The sequence below is a fragment of the Podarcis tiliguerta genome (genome assembly GCF_965153285.1).
Source record: "Podarcis tiliguerta genome assembly, chromosome: 13".
Taxonomy (NCBI): Eukaryota; Metazoa; Chordata; class Lepidosauria; order Squamata; family Lacertidae; genus Podarcis; species Podarcis tiliguerta.
The window spans coordinates 22,350,581-22,369,712 of NC_139546.1; the positions used below are offsets into that span (position 1 = coordinate 22,350,581).

Sequence of the window (19,132 nt, forward strand, 5' to 3'; positions counted from 1 at the left end):
TTTTGGGGGACTCAAAATTAAGAAAATGGGCAGAGATTGCCCATAGTTGTTGAGCTTCTTGGGGGGGGGGGGGTGTTGCCGAAAACTGCTCACCCACCAGCACAACACAGGCAACAAGCACAGAAGCCAACAATCGTATGCCCGTTCGCCGCCAGAAGCCCCCAAAGGTAAAAGGTAAAGGACCCCTGGCAGTTAAGTCCAGTTGCAGATGACTCTGGGGTTGCGGAGCTCATCTTGCTTTACAGGCTGAGGGAGCAGGCGTTTGTCCGCAGACAGTTTTTCTGGGTCATGTGGCCAGCATAATTAAGCCACTTCTGGCACAACAGAACACTGAAACCAGAGCACGGAAACACTGTTTACCTTCCTGCCAGAGTGGTACCTATTTATCTACTTGCACTTTTTCCACGTGCTTTCGAACTGCTAGGTTGGCAGGAGCTGGGACCAAGAAACGGAAGCTCACCCCGTCACAGGGATTTGAACTGCCAACCTTCTGATCAGCAAGCCCAAGAGGCAGCAACAGCCAATCCACAGCAGCCCTTGCTGCAGCCACCAATCAGCCGCCCAGCTGCCGCTGACAATATCCTGCTGGCGGTAACAATCAATCTGCCGTCCCCACTCTGTACTTTCCATGTATAAGATGACCCCCAATTTTTAAAATTAATATATCAGGAAAAACCTAGTCTTATACACGGAAAAATACGGTAATTTCTGGATCACCATTCCTCCTTTTATGTTCTTATCTCTTCCCTGCCTCTCTCTCCACTGTCTTTGGAGCGTGACGTCACCTCTACCAGCCCCTTTGACTTTTGTGCCAGGAGGTCAGCGCATGTTCTTCTGCTGCCAAATGGGCCAGCTGCAGATGTCAGGACAGGATGTGTGCTTGGAGTGGCTTGCTGTGAGGTTTGTCCCTGAACCACTGGGGCAGGCGGCTGGGCAGCAGCAGCAGCAAACAGTGTATAACACAACAACAGCTGGTCCTTAGGGACAGGATTTATCTTTTGTTCTCTCAGTGGGGTGGGGAAATGCTAGCAATCTTGGTGCCTTCTACAGCAGATAATATATTTTTTTTTCTAAGCATGTTGGTCTTTCTTAAAGGACCTCAATGATTTTTTTTTTAATCAATATTAATTACATCAGTATTAATGGCTGAAATGGAAGTCAGCCCTGTTGTTGTTTATTCCTTTCCTCATTTCACAGTGGCTTGAAATGTACTAGTGACTGGGAGCAGCCACCGAGACCACATAACACTGGTCTTGAAAGATCTACATTGGCTCCCAGCATGTTTCCGAGCACAACACAAAAGTGTTGGTGCTGACCTTTAAAGCCCTAAACTGCCTCGGTCCAGTATACCTGAAGGACCGTCTCCAGCCCCATCGTTCAGCCCGAACACTGAGGTCTAGCTCTGAGGGCCTTCTGGCGGTTCCCTCACTGTGAGAAGCCAAGTTACAGGGAACCAGGCAGAGGGCCTTCTTGCTAGTGGCACCCACCCTGTGGAAAGACCTCCCACCAGTTGTCAAAGAGAAGAACAACTACCAGACTTTTAGAAGACATCTGAAGGCAGCCCTGTTTAGGGAAGTTTTTAATGTTTAACAGACCACTGTATTTTAATATTTTGTTGGAAGCTGCCCAGAGTGGCTGGGGAAACCCAGTCGGATGGGCGGGGTATAAATAATAATAATAATAATAATAATAATAATACAGTAGGGCAAATGAAGCACCGTGGCAGACAAAGCAGCCGGTGGTAATTCTTAAAAGGTCTTTTCCTGGCATGCAAAGGATAATAGTGCAGCCACCAGGCGAGAGTCCCCTTTGGTAGCAGGGGCATCTTAGCCTAAAGCCCCTTGCTCGTGTGTGCCTTGACTCATATAGAGGAGGCACATAGAAAAGAATTTCATCTGACGATGCTTTATTATGTTTTATAGTATATTCTGTAAGCCGCCCAGAGTGACTGGGGAAACCCAGCCAGATGGGCGGGGTATAAATAATAAAATTACTATTATAAATGAGGATGAAGAATTTAAAGTGTGGGTGGTGTTTGGTATGAAGTTAGGCATCATCCCTTCAAGTTGTGAAACCGGGTGAAAACCAGCAGTGTCCTAAGATGCGGAGGAAGGAACTGATAGATTGCCTCCCACTCCGAAAGTCTTAGCGCTGGGGAATTTTCCCCATCCGTACATGCAAATGAACTAAAGAATGATCCTTCGCCTGTTCTTGAGCTGGTTGGAAAATGGCAAGAATTTATAGAGGTGCTCCTCTGCAAGTGAGAATCAGTGGTTTAATGTGCAGCCTCCATGCCTTTTCCATACAGAAGCTGTGCTCCTGCCAAATGGAATTCTGTTTTTGCGTCTTCTTTTTTTTAGGGGTGTTTTTCCAGAAAGATTTTATCCCCTACTTTTGCAACCTTGGTGTTACCTTCAGAAAGAAAAGGCGAAAAGGGCATTAAATGTCCTTCTGCCTAGTGGGAAGTGTTTGTGACTGGGACATGCAGTGTCAGGGGCGCTGAGTTTTGTCCCCACTGCAATATTGTCCCTGGTTGCCCACTCTCCCCGGAGTGAATGGCAGCCATTCAGTTTTATAGGATATTATAAAGGATTGCACTTGGACCCCTTTGCAATGGTAGAGGGTCCTATCTCTACAGCCCCTACCACCATATCTCTAGACAGCCCCATTTTAGTGTAGCCAGCAGAATTTAATAGTGTGATGCAATGCTGGCTTTTACAGATATATAAAATGTGATCTGTTGAGATTGTGCCGTGAGAACTTTCCAAAGCTCCAGCCGCATCAGTTTATATTTTGATGCTTCTGTGCTGAATAACTGCAGCCGGGGGAGAGTTTCCTCTGTTATGATCAGGGTTTTCCTCCCTCCACTCCCTCTTTCATCTGGAGGTGTTAGAAACTGCCCACAGATATAAACAGGAAGTGTGGAATTGCACCTCTGCACCAGGTTTTCCTTTGGGATGACTCAGTGGAAGGATACTCAGAAGCAACTTCGAATTTTTTTAAAATATTTGGGCCTGGAGATTAATTCTCTTGCGTATTAAGTTGATATACATGACTTGACTCACTGTTTTGAGTCATCTGGGGCTACGTGTTTTGCAGGCAACTTTCTGGATAGCTTACCTGCTCTCTGTTTGTCAGGGCCAGATTCAGGGATATGGGCATCTGTACCTAAATCAAGACCAAAGATGAGCGTTTCCCAGCTCAGGATCCTGATGTTTCTTGCTGGCCCTCCAGCAAGGTTGGTCTATTAGAGTGTGTGGGACCCTGCCCCACCAACCTCAGCTTACTCTCAGCCAGCTGTGGCATCACCTCTTGTTGGGTCTCCCTGCCTTCTGGCTTCACACCAGCCACCGCTGCCTGGAACAAGATATTTGGAGCTGGAGCCAGAAGTACAGCAGACAGTAGATATTTCTGTGTTGACCAAGGAAGGGCAGAAGGCCAGGACCTGGACAATTTGACACAGGGGATGATACTTCACTGCTCTATTGCCTTGAGTGTATGAAGACAGCTCTGATGCCTGAAAACACATAGTCATGGACACTGCTGTTTTTCTAGAAAAACAGGTGCCGGAACTCACCACGAACAGCTCCCTTGTTGTCTTAGGATAGCGATAGTGCCCACCTGAGGAGTTCCGGCTGAAAAAAACAACAACCCCTGGTCCTAGGTAGCTTACTAGGCTAGTCCTCACCTGGGAGTCCTCAGTAGGTCTCTCTTTGTAGGTTGGTCATAGGCTTTGGGTCACAACAAGGAGTGGGCAAGGGGTATGGTCAATTTTATTGCACATTATCAAGGGGGTGTTATCCAATAGGTACTGATGGCACAACATGACAGCCACATTACAGGCAGTGTTAGAAGCAGAGATATAAAAGCTAGGAGCTAAATGGTACCTTGAACCTAGGTTATGGGCGCAACAACAGAATGTCTAGGCACGATTTTTTATAGCAAGAATACAAAGCTAAAAATGATTGAACTGCAACATAAAACATTATGTTCATTTTTCACATGGTCTAGTCCTTCCCCTGCCCACCCTCCTAATATTCTTAAGAGGGTCTCTTCTCTAGTCTTCAGAGAGTAGCTGGCAGTGGGGAGGCAGAAAAAGGCCCTCTTTTCCTTCCACTCTGCAGTTTTAATCTGAATCTTAGGCGCAGTACTGCGCCCAGAGCTCAGAAACTGCTCATGCTATAATGAAATTCCCCGTTAACAAAATGCGCCTAGAACAATGGGAATTTCGAACACTGGTTACAGGCAACGTTCCAGATTGCAGCTATCCTGGGTGACAGCAGCACTGTAGATTTGTAGGAAAGTGTTATATCCATAAAAGCGACAAACATCTTGTCGTTGAAGGGGAAACAAATGAGCAAACCAACATTGAATTGTTGCACCATAAACATGGAATCTGAATCAGTTTATAGGTTCCCTTGGTTTCTCCCCCTGGTTCCAGGAGTTTGCTGCTTTGAATCAGCAGAGGGCTCTGCAGTCCATGGGGAAGCTCCCGAGAGAACGGTGTCTGTTTCTGTGTGTGTGTGTGTGTGTTTGTGTATACGAGGCAGAGCGGCCTGATGATGGGAGTTGCATTCTGGGAAATTTCTGCTTTCTCTCGGCATGACTGTCTATTTAGGGCGCTCCTGTGCAAAACTCCCAAGTATGTTGGAAGGAGTCCAGCTGCTCCGGCGTTCTTGCGTGTAGAATTTGCCCTGATGAACATTGCCTGACCTTTTTCTGCGTTTCAAGCTGTTAAGAACGGTTTTGTGGGTGAAAGAGAACCCCACCTCTTCAATGTTTCACCTCCTGCTTTCTCTTTTAGTTAGAGGAAGATTGCAGGGCACATTCCAGATTGAAGGAGGGGGTATTTTTTTAATGGTTGGATATTTGGTTCCCGCTTCAGTGATACATCTCAGTGAAATCAAACGGCTTTAGAGTCTCTGTAGCTAGACAGTGGCAAGGCATTATTATTATTATTATTATTATTATTATTATTATTTCCACCATCTCCAGAGCTGTGGTTCCACTGCCTCCAATCCTGAAATTGACGGGCAACAGAATATTTGGCTTCAGTTCCCTTGAATTCAATTCCACACTTCCCACACTTCAACTTTTAAAAATTAAATATGAGAAATAAGGGAAATGGCCCTATGTGCACATCACAATAAGCCAGGACTCCTGGCTTATTCTGGCTCAGTGTGAAAGAGCAGCATGTCAGTGTGTGCAGCCCATTTGTTCACCCTTTTGTGCAAGTGCGTAAGACTAGCCATGAAGAACTAGCTTATTTATGTGACACGCAAAAGCAGCATCCTGATGAGTTGTTCCCAAACAAACCGAAATCGTAAACCAGGGTTTGAAATTGGCTTATGAATCCCAGCTTGTTTGAGAGCAACGAACTAGGGATTTTGGGTTTCCATGTCTCATAATAAGCTAGCTCTTCTTGGTTAGTTTCATCTGCTTGTGCGAAGGGAGTGAGTGTGAACAGGCTGTGGGTCCCGACATGATGCTCATTCACAGTAGCTAGGATAAGTTCGGTGACCTGCAAACACAGCTATTGACTAAGGAAAGAATGAACATAGCAAGTTGCCTTATACCAAGTCAGGCAATTGCTCCATCTAGCTCAGTATTTTCTATCTCAGTGCTACCCTCCCAGGGACCACTTGGAAATTGATTTGGTTCTTGGCAGGCCACTTAATGTTTTTTATCCCTGTGGTTGCAATTGCAGTGCACTGTGCTAGATGCTGTATTATTTTCAATTATATTTTTTATTGCTTTTTATACATTGTGTTTTATTGCAATACACTTTGAATTCCTTGAAATTCAAAGTGCAATGCAATAAAATGCAATATAAGAAATAAAAGAAGCAATGAAAATGCAATTAATAGTCAATATGAATACTTAATGCAATGGATGGACCATCTCCCATCTTTAGCCAGAAATCTAGAGATGTGCCACAGATGGCCTGAATGAAACCCGCAGACCGTTGGTGGTCCATGAACCACAGTGTGGGAATCTCTGATCTTTACTGACCAACAGAGATTCTCTAGGGTTTCAGGAAACATAGAATCAGGAAGGAGGTCTTTCCTGGAAAGGCCAGGAAGTGAATCTGAGACTTTCTGCATGCACAAAGCATGTATTCTACCTCTGAATTAAGCTCCTTCCCCACCCTGATTTCTCAAATGCTGGGTACTGGTGCTCAGTTTTGCAGTTATGTTATTCCTCCTAACTTGTAAACCCCCTTTTCTTATGAATGATGTGCGGTGCTAATTATGGTTAATTAGTGATGAAGGGAAGACACTTTGCATGTATTTTGAATGCATTTTTTCCACAATTCTTTCTTCCTGTATCTGGAGCCGAGCCCTCTAGCACTGAAAACAAGTTTTCTGGCTCAGCCTTAAGCCCTGTCTCAAAATTAAGTCCAATCACCACACCTTAAATCCTCCCTCACATCAGACTCTCCTGTCTCCTGTAGTTCCTCTGTCTCAGTAGAAAGCCAGAAGTGCACAGTGGTACCTTGGTTTACGAACATAATCCATTCTGGAACTCCGTTCTTAAGCCAAAGCGTTCTTAAACCAAGGCGTGCTTTCCTATAGCAGCGGCAGACTCAATTGACAAATGGAACACACTCAACAGGAAATGAAACATGTTCTTATTCCAAGGCAAAGTTCATAAACCAAAACACCTACTTCTGGGTTTGCAGCGTTCTTAATCCAAGTTGTTCATAAACTAAGCTGTTCTTATGCCTTATATTTATGCTATTCCTTTTTTATTATCTAATGTATGTCTGTAACACAGTATGTGTTGATGATGTGATATAATAGAGGGGGTGGGGGAAATATAGCCAGCCTTCAAGTCTCATTTGCAGACATATTTATAATGAAGAATTGCTCTGGGCCTGGTGCCTGAAGCCACTTCCCTGTAGACCATGTCAATGGGGATCCCATCATCTTCCATTCTGTGGACATAGCCAAGGCAGTGTAGGTGTCGCTGAGACAGGAGTGTGAATATGGGTTCACACCCATGGGTTCATGGGAATATGGGTTTGGGAGAGCACATCTTTACTTGAGACCGTGTCCTGCCATGTGACGTCCAAAATCTTCCTGACGCAGTGCATGTGGAAGGCATTGAGACACCGCTCCTGGCAGTTGTAAGTTGCCCACGACTCACTTCCATAAAGCAGCGTGCACAACACACAAGCCTACATTTTGGTATTGGTCATTAGCATCACATTCTCCCATACCAGGAGGGTGAGTATTGTATGAATACTTTCATACAGGGATGAAATCCAGGTGTTAATATAGCAAGTTTCTGGTGGGATGATAAAAGGGTTTTCTCAAGTGAAGCTGACAATGCTTTTTGGTCTCTAATGCGTCTGTTGTGAAATTTATAACACATTTTGTGATATTCCTATCTTACTCTTCTTCCATGAAGCTCCCTCATTTTATCCTCAGAACAATCCTGTGACCTAGATTAGGCTGGGAGAAATAGAGAGTGGTCCAAGGCCCAACCAAATGAGCTTTATGGCAGATGTGAGTCTCTTCAAGTTAATGTAATATAAAAAGTGGGAGAGAGCTGTTTGAAAACCAAACATACATTTGATCAGTATTGTCCCTTCATTCAGTTTGTGAACATGGAGAAGAAATCTGTTTTTTTCTTCTTCTCCTTCATAGAGCCACCTGTGAAAACTCCTAGATTTTTTTGGGTGAGAACAAATAATCTGAAACGGGTCAATGGGTCAGCCTCTTGTTGGAACTAGAATGGAATTCCGTTTTCTAGAATGCAAAACAGGTTGGGCTAGCAAATTTGTCACAGGTGTATCTTGCATGCACCGTTGACTGTGCACACAAGGTTGCTTTATCTAAACTCCTCTTAAGTGCAAGCAATTTTTTTAAAACATTTGTGTGCTTGTTTATAGCTTTTACTGCCCTGGTTCACAGGACCTGCTAATCCAAGCCTTGGCTACAACTTGTGGATAGCGAGGAGAGAGTTAACCATGAGTTCTGGTTTGGATGATACGTTAAGACAAACCTTGGCGTAGTTTAGTGTAGCAGGGCAGCAAAAACGGCTGCAAACTCATTTCCAGGAGCCCACATGTTCATGTAGTCACACTAAACCAAGGACTCAGCTAAACAGCTGCAAATAAAACATTTTCAATGTATTGTAAAGTGCAGTATACAAATGTGACACTAGGTGGCAAGAGTGAGCTATGACAAATTCAATGTATATTTCAAAACGTGTTTTTTTTAAAAAGCATTTTTTTATATGTGTGTAGAATCCACCCAAGGTTTAGCTTAGCGTTTTGTGTGCTAACTTACCCATTGTACATTTTGCATTTGGTGTATTTTAATATATTATTTGCATGATACAAATATTTATATACTTGGTTTTAAAGTTTCGTTTGGTCACTTTTCTTGAAAAAAGTGACTAAAAGGGGCAATTAATCTATAAACTAATAACAACAATAATATAATCACTGTTCCTCTTGTCGTTTTTGCTCCTTGTGGAAGCTTTTATATGGTAGTCAAGTTCAGCTTTCTCTCTCATACTGAAATAATTGGTGTGCGAATGCGACGGCTGATGCTGAGCTCTAGGCCTGAGCTTTGGCTGTATAGGCAGGAAAAAGTTCCTCGCATTTCAAGTGTGGCTGGACTGCTGCATTTTTAAAAATAGTTTTATTGGGCAGTTGGGGAAACAAAGGCTTTTCTTCCTCATCCCCTCCCTGCTCAGCCCTCTTGTGTCACGGCTGACAGCTGTGCAGAGGCAAAGAGCCTTGTCTTGTTCCTCAGGCTCTGTAACTTGGGCTTGTTGAGACATGTGAGGAAAAGAGAATGCGGGTGAGTCTGAACAGGGCACAAAAATGCCATCCAGGATCCGGCGGGGAAGGGCCTTGATGGACATGAAAGTGGTGGTTTCGGAAATTTTTTGTGAATATTTTTTTGGTAGCAACGAAGTGGAAGGCATTGTGTGTGTGGCGGTGCTTTTGAGGCCTGCTTATGACAGCAGGGCAGCCATGTTTGGTTTTGTGAGCATCTTTGGCAGCCCTCTCTCTCTGCTTGGCTCTGTGGAAACATCGCTGCAGGTTCCTTGCGACTTGATAAAGGCTCACTGAGGTAATAAAACCCGTGTCTGGACTGAACCCCTTCAGACTGTGGGCTGGTTGGATGACTGAAGACCCAAATTCCTTGCGCATAGAAAAACATACACCTGGCTTTCTCTCTCTCTCTCGTACTATTTTGTTATGTGGGAGGGATTTGCTTATTTATATTTATTTAATGGAGAAACATTCAGTCATGCGAGCTTCCTACAAACAGTCCGATGTGGTATGGCTCAGGTTATCATTTTATCGCCTCAGTAAGGACCAAACCCAGACACTACACAGCAGATACGTGTAGCATCTTCCTGTAAGGTTGCCATATTTCAAACTCTGAAAACCCAGAAGTTGTCGTCTTTTTTAAACTGTTTTTTATGGAAAATCGGCTGATATGGGCTGCCATGCATCCGGATTTCCCCCGACATTTTACTTATTTCCACCCGGGCACTGCTGCCGACTGCAGTATTCCCGGATATGTCCAGGAAATTCTGGGGATATGGCAACCCTATTTTCCTGACTTCTTAGAACGAAAGAAAAGAAACTCTTGGGAGGCTGAGGTGAGAGTGAAGGAAAGGGTGGGGCAAAGGAACTGCTTAATCCTTTCCCCTCCACATATTTTCCCCACTCAAAATTCCCCGCCCCACTGCGTTTCAACCCATTGGAGTGGGTAGGTGAGAGATAGATCCATTTTCCGTCTCGGGTGGAAAAAGCAGGGCAAGTTTCGAAACATTCAGAGGCGAAAGGATCAAGCAGCTCCCTGGAGAAAGGCAGGGAAAGCTGGAGGAGATAATAGAGCCACTTGCCCTCCTTTAATGTTGGGTTTTCTGGTCTCTGCTAAGCAGCTAATTGTCCCCCCCTCCCCAAACCTGTAGGGAAAATCAACTCAAGCAAGCACTCTGCGCTAAAGGTGATATAAGGTAAGCGCAGATAAACAAAGGAAGGAGAAATGTGACTGGCAGCCCACTGTATTACTTCAGACTGCCAGGGAGAGAGATGTCATTTTGAGTGCTCTTTTTGTTTTTTCCTACCCCCTGCATGCAGAAAACAAGCACATCAGGCAAAGGCTCTTTCCTTCTATCCTGATTTTCTACTTAGGGTAAGGTTACCAGATTTTTTTCAATGAATCTGGGGACACTTTTCAACTTCCTAGTAAATAGATGGATTTTGTCAGGGGACTGATTTGTAAATCTGGGGACTGTCCCCGGGAAACAGGGATGTTTGGTAACCTTCATTTAGGGGACTATTATTTTTCACATAGTGATTCTCACATGAAGAGTGAGCACTGAAGACAGATTCTGCGGATAGCCCTATTCAGCCCTGACTGTACTTAAGATTCAGTCTTGCTTCTGTGTATCATGAATGGATATCCAATATTGTCCCTGATACCTTGATACCCATTATGATGTGCTAATATCTCATAATGCATCTCTGTCCAACTTTAAAGTTACCCTCAAGTGTGCTAATTTTAAAATCCTGTTTTATTGATTTAACAAATCAAAAAGCCCGCACATTTCTGTTCCCTCCCTTTTTTCTTTTTTAAAAAAGGTTCTGTTGTGAACAGAAGGAAAGCTTGAGTGAGACATTTTAGATGCTTTAGATGGTATTGGCTTGGGATTTGGGAATTCTGGTCAATTCCTGATCGTTAGCTTTGGACAAAACCATATTATCTCAGAACCTGCCTCCGCACTCTCATAAATAAAAGGTGACAGTCTTTGAGTTGCTTTTGGACTTCCACAAATAATACACTAACCCAGCTTGGAAACTGCCACCTTAGGATATCCTGGGCACTGTGAGAGTTTCCAGACTCTTGCAATTTTCAGGTGAGATTCAGTCACATACCAGAAAATTCAGGTTGCACAAGTATAGTTAATTGGAAAGTCTTGAGCATCAAACACACTTCTTCAAAAGCTCAGACTTTTTTTGCGACAAGGAAAGTGAAAGGAAAATGCACTGGAAAGTGTGGAATAACATTTGCTTTGACCCTAGGTGGTTTAACATCTCTGCAAACAAATCAGGATGAATTCTCAGTAAACAGGTCATCTGGAAGCGCACTGTGTCTGACCCAGCACTTAATTTTGACACAACTCAAGTGCACTGGCCCATGCCCATAATTGTCCATTGACTTCCAAATGAATGATAGGGGTTTGCAGTCCAAAATACACCTTGGAGTGTGGCACAACTGCACCGCCAGGAAGGAAACTGTCTTGAACATTAGGCCTTAACATCATGTTTGGGCCAAGCATGTTGCTTCCATGCCAATCCTTGCCAGTTACACGTATAAATGAATAAGGAACACATGCACCACAAAATAAGTTTTGGACCACCCCAAATTATCCGCTCAGTATGTGAAATTTGCACACAGCTGCGTTGAGAAATGCAAATTTCTGTGCTTGGTCTCCCCTCTCTTGCCCTGAGTTTGAATATTTAGTTAGTTATATGCTGCCACAAAAGTTCTCTGAGTTGCTTGAATAAATTATGTGTATGTGTATAATACAGCTCTAGGTATATCTACTCAGAAGTAGGTCCCATTGTCTTTAGTGGAGCTTACTCCTAGGTAAATGTGTAAGATTGCAGCCTTCGTGTGTGAAATGGCCCTCATTGTGAACAGTGAAATGATAAGCACTTACGCTCAATTAATATTTCCGCAGTCTTGGTCTGTGTAAAAAGCAAAACATACGTTCTTTGGAGCTGGGTGGGATATCCTATTCCATAGTCAGTTCGTTTTTTAAAGACTCTTCTGGTATTTGAAATGGATCGGGATGTGTGGAGAAAAACTGAAAGACGAAAAGACACCGCAGGAGCCGGGGAGAGAATGTGCGGTGGGTGATAAAAGTCCTTGGCTCTCCGAGAACAGGGGTTGCTATCCCAACAATTCTTGGTATTTCTCCTTGCACGTTCATATATTTCTTTCTTTCCTTCCTTTTTTTTTCCTTTTTGCATGCTTCTCCCAGGGCCTTTGCATGGCTGGAATACTTCTTAGGACCTCCCCCTAAGTAACAGCACCCTGTAGTTGGAGGAAGGGGAGCAGGTCCAGTGTAACCGGACAAGACCAGACTGAAGGTTTTAGTTACCCCCAGCTTCCAAAATAAATATTAAGCCAGCTTGACTAGTTTGGGGGTTTCTCCCTTTCCTCCCTTGCTGGGCTCTTACGCTTTCACCAAATATGCCTATGATTCCCTTCTCCCAGTATCTATGGATGGCTTTTCCAGCTTTTGTTTCTGAAAGTTAAGCCCCGTTTCAAGTGATGTGTACTACCAACCTTATTTTTCCAATGCAACCATGAGGGCTAGAAACTTTTCCTTGCAAGACAGATTCTGGGCAGGGTCTCCGTTGTTCCAGCCATGCTGCGGACATGTTAAATAAGAGTGACTTCCTGCTGGTTCTCGCGTCGTTGTTTACATCTGTATTCCACCGATGTTTTTCTAACACCTTTAGTTTAAAACGTGCCAGCCGTTTAATTTTGGCAGTTGCTGTAGCATAGTCCGAGTAGGAGTGTGAGCTGTGAACCAGGAATTTGCTAGTTCCGATCACACCTTTGCTGCATACTCACTCAGCTTCAGAATCCTAGATGCAATGTGGGGATAATACACAACCATTGTAAGGATTACAGAAAAAATGTATGTGAAGCACTTAGAAAATTGCTAAGAGAAAACTGCTAACAGAGTAAAAGGTTGAAAATTGCTAGGAGTGGTAACTGCTAACATGAAAAGGTACTGAGGTGTACGCATGCTGGAAGTAATACCTTTGGCCAGTACTTCTGATAAGAGAGTTACTCAGGATGAAGACTGGTGTAATAAAAGAGAGTTTATGGTGCATCCCTTGGCTGTGGGGTGAGCCCAGTGTTTTAACTGTAATTGCAGACTTGGCATACAAGTGATATCAGCACCTCAAACGCTACTTCAGTTTTCAGACTGGTCTCTCCCAGTTCTTCAGCTTAATTCTTAATAATAATAATAATTAAAAGCATGGCACAAATGTCCATACTTTTATCTATTCATTTACATCTTACTGGTTTTCTCAAGTTTTCAAAAAACACTGCAAACAACTCCGGAGTTTAGGGTGGAGGTAGATTCTTAGTGAGACTAGCCAGTCTAGACCAGGTACTGCATCAAAGTTTTAACAACAGTGGCAGAGTTTGAACCTGAAGCAGAAAGGTGTGCTTGGACGGCAGGCAGGCAGGGTGGGCACTCCCAGATCAGATTGCTCCTCTAAAAAGCTTGTGCCTTTTTACACTCTCTGCATGTGCTATTGGATAATTCTTTCCTTTATTGCTAGTTGTGGCCAAGCTCTTTCAGAAAGAGCAGGCTCTAGCGAACTTAAATTAAGCCCTCGCAGTGGATAAAAGCTTTCCGTATACTGTGCCTTGCCAGCTTGTAAGTCTCCCCTCTCCAGGCTGGAGGAACGCTATCCAAACCGGGTTGGTGTCAGACGTGGATCCCATCCCATCTAGTTGTGCCTCCCCCCCCCCCGCACCCCCTCCTCCAGATGCACAGCCGGCTAGTTCCAGCTCATTAAACAGGATTGCCTCCATAGAATTGCCCCCGCCTGCAGCACCAGGATTCCTTTGTTAGTCTCAGATTAGCATCCCCAAGGGTGCTGATTCTGCAGGAGGGCATTGGCGAATGGGTTAATTTATTCCTGTGCCCCCTCCCAGCAGCAAGGCTATTCCCTATTCCCAATTACCACTTAAAAGTGACTCGCTAGCCTGATACACTGGGATAAAGATTACAGAGGTAAAGGGGGGGGGGGACTGGGGGGAGTCCATTGTGCTTTTCATGCCCAGAGCTTCATCAAAAAGTGAAACATTCTTTATCCCCCCCCCCGGCATTTTGAGGGGGGCTCCTTGCACCTGTCCAGCTTTGGTCTTGCCATATGTGTCTTGGGAGGGGCACAAGGGGACACAGGAAATCCCTTCTTTTGCTGATCCTCTTAAAACACTTTAGGAGGCATTTTATGTCCTCTCCTATCTCACCTCCTCCCTATCTTGCTTTAATTTTCCAGCGATTGTGAATTGTTTCGTTAAATCACAGTCTGCACCATCCTGAATCCTTAGGGGTTAGCAGAATATTCATTTGTACAAAAATCAGTTATGTGTCAAAACTTTTTTTTTTTTAATTGGAGCTTTTCGTTGCACGTTTTGAAAATGTTTATAAATTGTTCGCCCCCGCCCTCCGCTGGTGCATCCCGTATTTTGGGGCGTTGCGTAGGTAACAACCATTCAGAAGCAAAAATCTGCTGCCGGCTAAGACAGCTGACTAAAGAATCACATGGAAAATTATTACGAGCTTTAAATATCCTGCGAAAATTCTCTAGCAAACGGCTCCAGCAGTCAGAATTCCTGGCTCTCTCCTGGCTTAATGATGGCCAAAATAGAAAGACCTTAGGAAAGTGTTTGGGGCTTGAGATACGGGAAGCCTCTGTGCTTGCAGTGGAGGTGCACACTACTCACAGACTTATTGCTGCTGCAAAGAAACCTCATTGGGGAGTAATGTTTAGACGCCTCTTTTGTGCACATGTGAATAAGCCCTGGTTTCTGCAATCCATCTGCTGCTTTCTCTCCCTCACCCCGCCCCGTAAGCAGATCATGCCTGCTTGTGCCAGCATAAACTTTATGCATGTATTATCAAGTTCTTATTATAACATTGTAAGTTTTCCATGTGGTGAGGAAGCATGTATGAACCCAAAGCTTGCTACCATGCCTGCCACCAGTATAACCAATCCACACAGGCTGTGTGTGTGTGTGAGCATTCCTGTCTCCAGCATTCTTTCCCTTTGAAGAAAGCTGAACGCATAGAACAGTGCTAACTGCTTCTTCTGGCGGATCAGATAAAATGAGCCAAGCTGCAGATCTGCTAAAATCCTCCCTACCAAAGACCTCATTTCATCAAAGTTCCCTGTGTGTTGGAACCTGTGGTCCTCTAGATGTTGCAGGATTACAGAAAACCAGCGTGGTGTAGTGGTTAAAGTCATGAACGCGGTCATGAACCTTACTGGGTGACCTTGAGCCAATCACAGCCACTCAGCCTAACCTACCTCACAGGGCTGTTGTGGGGATTAAATGAGGAGGGGGAGAACCATGTACACCACCTTGAGCTCTTTGGAGAAAAAGGTGGGGTATAAATGCAATAAGTAAGTAAGTAAAGTTCCCATCGCTCTTGACCCATTGGCTGTGCTAGCTGTGGCTGATGGGAGCTGGAATCCCAACAAAATTTTGGAGGGCTGTAGGTCCTCCACCCCTGTCCTAAATGCATATACTCCCTTCCCTGTCGTCATGACAATGCACAATGTTCTTTTTGTTTGCTTTTTTGGCATCCCCTTGGACAGTTCAGTTGGAATACTACTGTCGTCTTCTTTCCCCACCATGGCCTAGAAATCTGGCAAATGAATAGCTTGTAGTCTGTTTTAATATTTTTTTTGTCTGTGTAAGAAGAGGTTTCTATGGGTCCACCTCCCTTGCCTAGCATGGCTTGCCCTTCGGCGGCTCCTGATTGAGAGGACTGCTGGAATGGAAATCCCACAGCACGGGGAGGACCAGGAACTATGGAGTGTTACTATGGAGTTGGATGTGGAGAGTTGGCCGGTTAAATCACCCTGCCGTGTGGCGTTCTGATTTTTTAAAATTTCTGTGGAACACGCTTGGTATGTTATTGTTCGCTCCTTGGGGCAGAGACTTCTCTTTATAGTTGTTGTTACCCTTGCTTATATTATTCTGTCAAATGCCACACACACTGATGGTATTGTGTAAACAAACACAAACGCCACAATAATAGGCTGAGGTTTATATTAAAAAAATCAAGCTTGAGCTTAAAGCTCTTCTGTTTCTTTGCTTCATCCCCAATTAGCAAGAGTTCTGTTATTTCATGCATAAGCTAGAGTTGGCCAAATCTGGCCATGACCCTGAGTTTCCCAGTGCTCAGGTTTCAGGGAGCCAGGGGTGGGGGGAGAAAGGAAAACTGTCCCCCATCTCTCTCTTTCTGGCAAGTGGGTGAGTGCTCCAGCTCTCAAATAAGTTCAGGAAGGAAGGAAATTGTATATTCATTCTGTGATTTAGAAGAAATGCAGAGGATTTAAAAGAACATAACACCAGCAAGAACACTATACCCCCGCCCCGGCGTGGACACTGAGATGGAGTCAGCTGGAGTGGGCTGGGTCACATAGGGGTGGGGTGGGGCAGAGATGGCCTGATACCTCAGAGCAGCTGCAGGGCTGTCTGTGCGGAATGAACACGAGGGAAGCTCTATTCTCTTTCTGTCTGCCTAGCTGTCAAGTCACAACCTAGTCTCTCTGATTTGCATCCATCTCATTCCCACCAGGCAGAATTTGCTGCCACTGCTGCCGCCTCCTCCTCCACTTCTCCCCATGTAATTAGTTTTCTCTGTACAGTCTCTGGGCTTTTCCCTTTCTGCTTCCGCCTGTTGTAGGAAGAGGAGTGTGGTATTCTAAGGCCAGTTGCTGTTTTCTCTCTGAGTGTGTGTGTGTGTGCGCGGAGATATCTGGCGTGCCCGGACTTGGAAATCCTCAATGTTTTGCCCATGATACATGAGACGAGAGACTTGAGACAGAGCAACATCTTGGATAAGGAGGAAGAAACAAAATACAAGCTAGCAGATTTCCTACCAAGAGGAAGCAGTCGAGAAGAACGTCCACTGTCCAAAGAGTGTGGATGGAACCTAACCAGCCTGGCGCCAGGAGTTAAAAGATCCAGTTTGAAATCTCTCTTTATTCACCTATCCCAAGTTTCTTCCGATCTGCCGGTTCTGTCACTTCAGCTTTGCTGCCTCTGTGCCAGGAATTTCCTCGTCTGGGAGTGCAATGGTAGAAGAAGGCACGAGCCGGGGGGATCGGGCTCCCTGTGGTGGCGGGCCACGGGGACCCCCACGCCCTCCAGCCCCGCCGCACCATGGCATCTCAGTGGTGGGCAAAGCCGTGTGGAGCGTGGCACGAGCAGGGAAAGGCTGGCGCTTTGAGCGAGCTGTCGGCGTCGATTGCAGCTTGCCCGAACCCCGTTGCATCTGGCTGACGAGTTTGCGGAACGACAACACCGAATGGTGGGAGAAGTGGTGGCGCCGTGCCGGGGCAGGGATGGCTTGGCAGAAGTGCCGTGCACGACCCAGAATAGACAGGAATTTCACGGTGAGAGAGCTATATTGCCTTCGTGTGTCTTGTTTGTGTGCATATGTATTCCCTTTCAAGGCAGCTCTAGGCAGGTCATTCCTTCTCAGCCTTGTTTCCCCAAATCTGTAAAATAGGGAGGAATCGTGACCTGCCTTTTGGTGAAGTGGTTGGGAGAGTGGCTTGAAAGGGAAGACTTCAGAATGTTTTACTGATGCTTGTGGCCTGCATGTTTCTCTTGCCTACTGGGACATGATTTGAGCCAGAGCTTAATGCATTCTCTGTGCATTTAGGAAACGAGAAGAAGTAATAAAAAAGGGCAGCTTGAGCATGTGTGTGGAGTGTTTTCCTTGCCAGTAACTGCAGCCAGCACTATCTGAAATTGAGGAGTGGGGCAGCTTTCAGGTCAAAACATGCATCTCCTGGGCAGACTTGGGAACTGGCATCTCGTTTAAGAAATCAAGGGCTGTTTATTTTACACATCCCATGGACAATGATCCTAAATTTTCCTAGGGCACATATATAACAGTGACTGTGGTTGTGCTGGTTTTCTTTTGTTTGCGAACGGTTGTGTTGGCAAATGTGTTTGAACACCCATCCAAAGTGGATCCCTAAATGGCAGGATCAGGACACCGTGGTGGGTGAGCAGGCTGCTAGCCAGCATGGATTTCAAGAGGGCAGATACCATGAAAAGAATTAATCATAGTCTCACCGTCTTGCCTGCCCTTGGGGATAGCTTGCTCACAGCATCCGTTTCCATGCTATGTAATGTGGGAATACTTTACATAGCAACACCCTAATGACAAGTTACCTTCTTGGGTTGTTCCTCAATTAGATAAGGATTTCATTTTTCTTGTCAGTTACTAGATCTTTAAGTAGCTTTGTGAGCCTGTAGGGTTAGAAAGTTGGACTTAAACCTGGGAGGTTTGGCACCAAATCTTTCCTTGAATACTGAGTTGCAACCTGCCCAGAATCTTTCGTTTGTGTGTGTGCATTTGTATCCTATTACAATATTCTTTCTATTATTCTTTGTACCCTATTATTCTTGTGGGGTGGCTTATATAGGGGGGCTTGGAAGGAATAGTCACAGTCTCTTTGCAAGATATGTTTGAGTGAGAGCTTCTTGAGTTTCATAGCTGAATGGGGATCGGAGCCTATATCCTAGCCTAGGTGTGCACTGCATTTTTAAAGGACGGTAGTATTAAAGTCCTGTGCTCAGGCAATCCTCTTTATGATGCAAGATAAAGCTGACTTCTGCAACCTGTGAAAGTTGCATGCCTTGAGAAAGTTTCCACAAGTGTGCATATAATTTGTTCAGCAGGGTGTTTGAAATATTTTGCATAAATTTATTCCAGTTATTGCTGGGAGGGGCAATGCATAGAAGCCCAGGTCCCAACCACTGAGAATCATTCTTCACCTTCTCCTCAGGCTTCTGAGAATTCACTAGTCGTTGGCCAGCATATGTTCACAGCCAAGAGGGTCTCTTGATGTTTCTTTGTTTTTAATGAAAGCTTAGATTCTCAGGAAGCTGGAGTCTTTGTTTCCCCCTGCGTATAATTGTGTGTCTTACCTCCACAAGTTCCCCACTCCACCTACTGCACATTAGAAAATATATGATTTTCCTCCCTCCCAATTAAGGGCTAGAGTTGTAAGTGTATCATTAAGCGGAGTCTTTTCGCTTAAAATAATGTTTTTAAAATAGTGCGTATCTCTACATACTGCCTTTCTGCCAACACACTCAGAAGTTTGCAGCTGTTGGAGACGTACGTCCAAAGCAGGGCCAGTGTCAGAAGTCAGCATCATTGGGCATCTGCCAAGGCCTGCCCCCTAGCAGAAAGCCCACTGCCAACCCCGAGCGCTCCCTGCCAATCCCTGCTGCTCCTCTTTGCCATCACTGTCTGTTCACCTGCTCTCTCCAAGCAGGTCAACAGTGACAGCAGCCAGGAG

General features: G+C 44.9%; 1 protein-coding gene across 4 annotated transcripts in view; it reads left to right on the forward strand.

Moving 5' to 3' along the window:
* Positions 1-19,132, forward strand: part of ARHGAP23 (Rho GTPase activating protein 23) — a 168,730-nt gene that overhangs the window by 57,339 nt on the left and 92,259 nt on the right. The window contains exon 1 of one of the 4 annotated variants that reach the window (XM_083408470.1): positions 16,325-17,206. The exons of the other annotated variants lie outside the window; for them this stretch is intronic. Coding sequence (XP_083264596.1) covers positions 16,886-17,206 — 321 coding nt within the window. The 5' untranslated portion in view covers positions 16,325-16,885. Of the gene's footprint in view, positions 1-16,324; positions 17,207-19,132 lie in introns of those variants that run through there. 4 annotated transcript variants of the gene reach the window in all.